Raw genomic sequence first — 6,893 nt, 5'->3', positions numbered from 1 at the left:
GCTAGCGGGCCATATTTGGGCCCAACAGTTGCCCCCAGCTTTCGAGAGACGATTTGTTTTCTCGGGAGCTAAACCTAGCCGCCCAACCTAGATTTTCTTGTTGAGATAATGATTATCAGTTATCTCAATCGCAGATATTCTTTGCTTAATCGGACGGTTGTAGTTACGTTTAACGAGATCGACGGTTCAGATTAAAGGGAGTTTGAAATGTAGTTTCCGATTTTCGAGATGTGATGGGATATAAAGCTGCAGGTATTAACTGCTTCTCTCTCCACTTTCTCCACGCCACTCGACGGTTTCCAAGGTAACTTCCCCTCTCTCTTTTTATTTTACTGCGTTTTCTTTTTTTTATCTCTGCTTCATGATCGAACTTGTTCTTCACCCCTAACTTCTTTAGAGATTCCGTTCTTGCTCAACTTAACTCGATCCTTCCCCTTTCACTTCCTTTCTCTTTACCCTTTACTTATCATGAGTCAAAAGGAAGGCTCCGGTGAAATTCAAATCTCTGCTTCCGGTGCTCGTCTTATGAAGGTTAAACAAGAAGCCGGAGAGAAGATGAAGAAGGATGCCAAGAAGAAGAAGGCTAAAGACTCAATTGGAGCGAGAGTCAAGAGGATGAAGAAGAAAGATGGCAAGAGCACCTCCTCTGGACCTCACTCTCCCTCGCTGTTGAAGAGTCAGGATGTCGTTAATCTCGTCGTCCAAGCTCACGGCAAGAGTAATCTAGCCAGGGCTTGTACTGACGATGAAACCCCTGAAACTGTCCCGGAGGGTTGGTTCTGTATTCACGAGAAATACATCTCCAAGTGCCACCTTAGGTTCCCTCTCCCAACCCTCTTGCTAGATCTCCTAGATCACTATCAACTGGCCCTTTCCCAACTTTGCCCCTCGGTTATCCGAGTGGTGAACGGATTCATCACCAGGGCTAAGGAAGAAGGAGTTATCATAGGGTTGAGTGAGCTGATGAGTCTGTTCCTGATAAAGGAGAGCTCTTCCACGGATGGCGGAAGCGGGACCTATTACCTCCCCTGTCGTCCGGGGCTAGGCATATTTAAGTTTACGGCCAGTGATGATGACTGGCGAAAGAAGTATTTCTATGTCAAGATCGACCCTTCTACGGTTCCTGTAGGCCGAGCCCTCAGGACCTCTTGGTCTGACATTTCTGGTTAGGATTGGATATGTTTGTGTATTCGTTTTTGCTTATCGCGATTCGCTAACCTCTTTGATTCTTCTTGCAGAGATTGAGGACCCTGTTAAGTTATCCGGTAAACTCACCAGAGCTCTCTATAGGAAGCTGCAGCACAGCCCTAATACTTGGGGAGCTTATACTACTACGAGAGTTGGATCAGCTAGGTTCCTGAACGATACAAGGTTTCTTTTCCTGATTCAGTTTCGGTTGCTGGTTTAGAAGGTAACCTTCTTTCATTGATTTCAAATTCTTAATGCTTGAATTTGTCTTTTGGGATTAAGGATTTTTCCTTTTGATTTAGTTTCCGAAGGTGGATCGATATTTTCAGTTTCGTCAGGAGCCAGTACCTCAGAAAAGACTCAGTCACATAAGATGCCTATCCAGCCCTCGTTCCGTTCCAGGGGTAGATCAACCAAAGCTGCCAGCTCCTCTCGAGGAAGTGACAAGAATCCAGGAGGATCCTTCCTCAGCTCCGTGAAGGAAGTCCTTGACGATGGAGGCTCTGCTCCTGCTAAAGATGACGGTCGCTCCGAGCCCAAAGTTCAGGAAGTTGTCCCTCACTCCGAGGTCCCGGAGACGGAAGCTGATCCTCAAATGATGAGGGATACTCATGAGTTTGAGCCTCCGAGGAGCAAGAGGTCCAGGACCGACCAGGTTGATAGACCTTCGAGGTCTTCCTCCTCTTCTTCTAGAGGAGGAACCGTCGGCTGGAATTTTGCTCACTCGAAGCCTGGGTCAGTCTTGGATGACTCGTGGGGTTTGGCTACGCTGATGAGGCACATGAAGAGAACCGAATGCTCCCTTCCCTCGATCGCCAATCTCACGAATAAATATGAGTATGTCGAGATTGCCCATTACATGGGTTAGGTATGGTTTTTAGTCTTTTAACTTGATCCTCTCCGGAAGATGTTTATTAAGTCATTGTTTTCGTTTTTTGTAGCTGGCTGGTGCTATCAACAGGGCTCAGTTCAAATTTGAGGACACTGTGCACAATGCCCCCAACACTGAAGAATTAGCTCAGGTTACTGAGCTAGTGAAGGCTACCAAGACGGAGCTTGACCAGGTTCGGATTCAGGTCTCTGAACTTCAAGCTGAGGTCAAGAGACTCGGCTCCAAGGCTGACGTTCAGCAAGGGACAATCGAGAGTCAAGCGATTGATATCCAAGTGAAGAATAGGAAGATCGGGGAGTTGGATTCTGCTCGGAAGATAGCCGAGTACCAGGTCAAAGAGCTGATCGCTTCATCCCAAGACAACCAGAAGAACAACGAAGCTGAGGTCAAGCTAGCCGTCCGGAGAGGAAAGAAGGAGGTAGCTGATGCCTACAACAAGATCTTGGTTTCTGTCAAGGAGAAGTTCTCCAAGAAGAAGGATGAAGTCGATCTTCTGGTTTACGCTCAAGAGCTTCAGGCTAATACTGAGCTCCTGAAGGACATGCTGGACAATGAAATCAAGAGTGCTGAAGATGAGTACCATTGCTTGGTGGCTATTGTGAGGGATTAAACTCACCACCTGGATTTTAGATCAGGTTTAAGGTTTAGGATAGGTTAGGGAAAGATAACGCGGGCTGAATCCCGTAATAACTTGTTGAATGAACTTTGATTTGTATTGATGATTTTGATAAAGAGTGATTACAAAGAGTGATCCTTTATGATTACAAAGATAATAAGAATGTGATGTGAATGAGAATGTTTTCAGAGTATCGAGTGAAATATGGATCGAATATATATCCTCTTTCTTGAGTTGCTTTCTCTTTAAATAGCCTCAGGTCCAAAGCTTGATCGTCACCAACTGATTCCCGAGATCTTCTCCGTTTATTGAGGAATCCGTAACAGCTTCCCTTTGACCGGGTCCTGCGCTCCTTCTGTTACGATGCGAGCTTCCTCTTCATCGTGACCTCTTTGATAAAAATCCTTAGCTCTCAGCCTCCGGCTCCAGCTTAGCTCCTTTCAGATATCGAATTCGTGATGGACCTGTCGTGGCCTGTTATCATCCTTTGTTATTCACTAGTCAGCTATCGGGCCATATTCAAGCCCAACAGTTGCCCCCAGCTTTTGAGATTAGACTTCGTTATTCTCGGGAGCTAGACCTAGCCGCCCAACCTAGATCTTATGGTTGAGATAATGATTACTGGCTATCTCAACCATACATATTCTTGCTTGATCGGACGGCTGTAATCTCTCTCTAATTAAATCGACGACTCTGATTAAAGCGAGTTTGAAATTTGATTTCCGATTTTCGAGACGTGATGGGATATAAAGCTGAGAGAATTAACTGCTTATCTCTCCACTTCCTCCACGCCTCTCGACGGTTTCCAAGGTAATTCACCTCTTTCCTTTTTTTTACTGCGATTTGTTATTTTTTTTTTATCCGTTTCTTGATCGAACAAGTTCTTCATTCCTAACTCTCTCTGAGATTCCGCCTTAGTCCAATTCCTTTCTTTTGCTCCCTTTTTCCCTTTCCTTTTACTATCATGAGTCAAAAAGAAGGTTCCGGCGAGGTTCAAATCTCAGCCTCCGGTGCCCACATTATGAAGGTCAAGCGGGAAGCCGGTGAAAAGATGACGGAAGCCAAGAAGAAAAAGGTTAAAGACTCGATCGGAGCAAGAGTCAAGAGGATGAAGAAGAAAGGGGGCAAGAGCGCCTCCTCCGGACCTCACTTCCCTTCGCTCTTGAAGAGTCAAGACGTCACCAATCTTGCTGTTCAAGCCCACGGCAAGAGTGACCTAGCTAGAGCTTGTACCGAAGATGAAACCCCCGAAACCGTTCCGGAGGGTTGGTTTTGTATTCATGAGAAATATATTTCTAAGTGTCATCTTAGATTCCCTCTCCCCACCCTCTTGCTAGATCTCCTAGACCATTACCAGCTGGCCCTTTCTCAACTCTGTCCATCGGTTATCCGAGTGATAAACGGGTTCATCACTAGGGCCAAGGAGGAAGGAGTTATCGTGGGGTTGACTGAGCTAATGAGTCTCTTCTCTATAAAGGAGAGCACTTCCAAGGATGGCGGAAGCGGTACCTACTACCTCCCCTGTCGTCCAGGGCTAGGAATCTTCAAGTTCACGGCCAGTGATGATGACTGGCGGAAGAAGTACTTTTATGTCAAGATTGACCCCTTGACGGTTCCTGTAGGCCGAGACCTCAGGACCTCTTGGTCTGACATTTCTGGTTAGGATTTTAGGGATATGCTTGCATGTTTATTTTTGCTTATTGTGATGTTCTAATTGTCTCTTGATTCTTTTTGCAGAAGTTGAGGACCCTATCAAGTTGTCTAGTAAACTCACCAGAGCGCTTTACAGGAAGCTGCAGCATAGCCCTAACACTTGGGGAGCTTATACCACTTCGAGAGTTGGGTCAGCTAGGTTTCCTGAACGATACAAGGCGTCCTTCCCTGATTCAGTGACGGTCGCTGGTTTAGAAGGTAACCTTCCCTCGATAATTTCTAATTTCCATTATCCGAATCTGTTTTTGTGAGATTAATGAATCCTTTTCATGATTTAGTCTCTGAAGGTGATTCAGTTTTCGAAGTTTCGTCCGGAGCAAGTACTTCCGAGAAGACTCAGTCCCTGAAGATGCCTATCAGCCCTCCTTTCGTTCCAGGGGTAGGTCGACCAAGGCTGCCAGCTCCTCTAGAGGAAGCGACAAGAACCAAGGAGGATCCTTCCTTGACTCTGTGAAGGAAGCTCTTGACGAGGGAGGCTCTGCTCCTGCTAAAGGTGTTGGTTCTTCGGAGCCCAAAGTTCAGGAAGTTGGTCTTCCCTCCGAGGTCCCAATGACGGAAGCTGATCCTCAGATGCCGAGGGATCCCTCAGAAATTGAGCCTCCGAGGAGCAAGAGGTCCCGGACAGAGCAAGTTGACAGACCCTCGAGGTCTTCCTCCTCCTCTTCTAGGGGGGAACTGTTGGCTGGAACTTTGCTCATTCGAAGAGAACTGGGTGTGCTCTCCCCTCGATTGCTAACCTCTCCAATAAAGAGGAGTATGTTGACATTGCCCATCACATGGGTCAGGTATGAATTTTATCTCATCCTTTTAGCTTAGTTCTTTTTGGATGATATTCACTAAATCGTTGTTTTTGTAGCTGGCTGGGGCTATCAACAGGGCTCAATTCAAGTTTGAGGACGCTGTGCACAATGCCCCCAGCGCTGAGGAGTTAGCTCAGGTCACCGATCTAGTCAAGGCTAACAAGGCTGAGCTCAATCAGACTCGGACTCTGATCTCGGAACTCCAAGCTGAGGTTAAGAGACTTGGCTCCAAATGTGATGCTCAGCAAGGGACAATCGAGAGCCAGTTGATTGACCTCCAGGTGAAGAATAGGAAGATTGGGGATTTGGATGCTGCTCGGAAGATTGCCGAGTATCAAGTCAAGGAGCTGCTCGCTTCGTCCCAGAGCAGCCAGAAGAACAAAGAAGCTGAGGTCAGGCTAGCCGTCCGGAGAGGAAAGAGGGAGGTAGCTGACGCTTACAACAAAGTTCTGGTTGCTGTCAGGGAGAAGTTCTCTAAGAAGAAGGATGAAGTTGATCTCCTGGTTCATGCTCAAGAGATTCAAGCCAACACTGAGCTCTTGAAAGACATGCTGGATGACGAGATTAAAAGTGCTGAGGATGAGTACACTCGTTTGGTGGCTATGATGCCGGAAGCTGTTGCTGCGTACGAGAAGGCTCAGGTCTCGGACTTTTCGATCAGCAAGCTCCCTCTTCCTCAACTCTCTGAGAGCTCAGGTACTTTTGAGGTTAATACGTTTAATCTCTCCTTTTCTGGAGAGCTCGGTTCTAATTTGGGATTGGTGTCTCCTGATCTAGTCCCAGTTGAGACGACCCCAGGAGGTGTCGACCAGGATGCTGAAGTGGAGGCTTCCGCCAAGGAGGGTGATCCTATCGAGAAGGATAAGGATGATGAAGCTGATCCTGGATCCAAGGAAGGTTAAGAGACGATGCTCTTTATGTTTCAAAACTTCTGCCCAATGGGCTTCTGTCTCTTTTGTTTTTGAGACTTATGGCCTGAGGAGGCTTTTAAACCTTTTATCTATCAAAACTTGGTTTTTAGTTTTGTTCCAAGTCTTTCGATTTGACTTAGTCAAATTTGGTTAAGAATTTTGATAGGGAATGCTTCAGTTACTAATTAAGAGGTTTAGTGAATCCTCCGAATTAGATCCCTGATTTCGTGATAAGTCTTGGAGACTTGGATCGTTTTTTGGCCCCTTAAGAGGGGTTTCTGAAGTATCGAGGTTAGCTTAAGGTTTTTAGGAGCCTGAGTTTAACTCAGGTACCTTAGGTGGGGGTTCTTGGGAACCTGAATTTGTTTACGGGATTTTAAGACCCATTGGAACTTGCTTAGGATTTTAAAACCTTTCGAGGTTTGATAAAGATTTTAAGACCTTTGTGTTTAAGGATTTCAAGACCTTTGAGATTTGATAAGGATTTTAAGACCTTTGGGATTTGATAAGGGTTTCACGACCTTAGGTCCAGGTTCGTCGCGACCTGACGTTGCTTGAAGGATTTTAAGACCTTTTGTGGTTTCTAAGGATTTTTAAGACCTTAGGTTAGTTTATCAAATTTTGACTTTGTTTGAAGGATTTCGAGACCTTCAAGATTATTATGGATTTTAAGACCTTAGGTTCAGGTTCATGGGGACCTGAGATGATCCGAAGGGTTACGCGGACCCTAGGTCCGCGTTTGTAGGGACCTGTGTTGTTAAAGAATTGAGACT

At 46.0% G+C, this 6,893-nt stretch overlaps 1 protein-coding gene across 1 annotated transcript; it reads left to right on the top strand.

The window, feature by feature from the left end:
• The first annotated feature begins 468 nt into the window (after nt 1–468).
• LOC130500725 (uncharacterized protein At3g60930, chloroplastic-like) lies at nt 469–2,690 on the top strand. The gene is made up of 4 exons (XM_056995690.1): nt 469–1,129; nt 1,239–1,371; nt 1,471–1,827; nt 2,150–2,690. The coding sequence occupies exons 1-4, from the start codon at nt 469–471 to the stop codon at nt 2,688–2,690; spliced, it is 1,692 nt and encodes a 563-aa protein (XP_056851670.1).
• Nucleotides 2,691–6,893: the final 4,203 nt, after the last annotated feature.

The sequence above is a fragment of the Raphanus sativus genome, unplaced genomic scaffold (assembly GCF_000801105.2).
Source record: "Raphanus sativus cultivar WK10039 unplaced genomic scaffold, ASM80110v3 Scaffold0023, whole genome shotgun sequence".
NCBI lineage: Eukaryota > Viridiplantae > Streptophyta > Magnoliopsida > Brassicales > Brassicaceae > Raphanus > Raphanus sativus.
Note: the sequence above shows the minus strand (reverse complement) of the source record. Positions and strands in the feature narration are given on the sequence as shown.

What these genes read in the sequence shown, in the direction of transcription:
- LOC130500725 (XM_056995690.1), top strand. Translation starts at nt 469, where the DNA reads ATGAGTCAAAAGGAAGGCTCCGGTGAAATTCAAATCTCTGCTTCCGGT. An exon ending in AGGTTCCTGAACGATACAAG is followed by an intron (nt 1,372 to 1,470) that starts GTTTCTTTTCCT and finishes TTTGGGATTAAG; the next exon opens with GATTTTTCCTTTTGATTTAG. An exon ending in GAGCCTCCGAGGAGCAAGAG is followed by an intron (nt 1,828 to 2,149) that starts GTCCAGGACCGA and finishes TGCTATCAACAG; the next exon opens with GGCTCAGTTCAAATTTGAGG.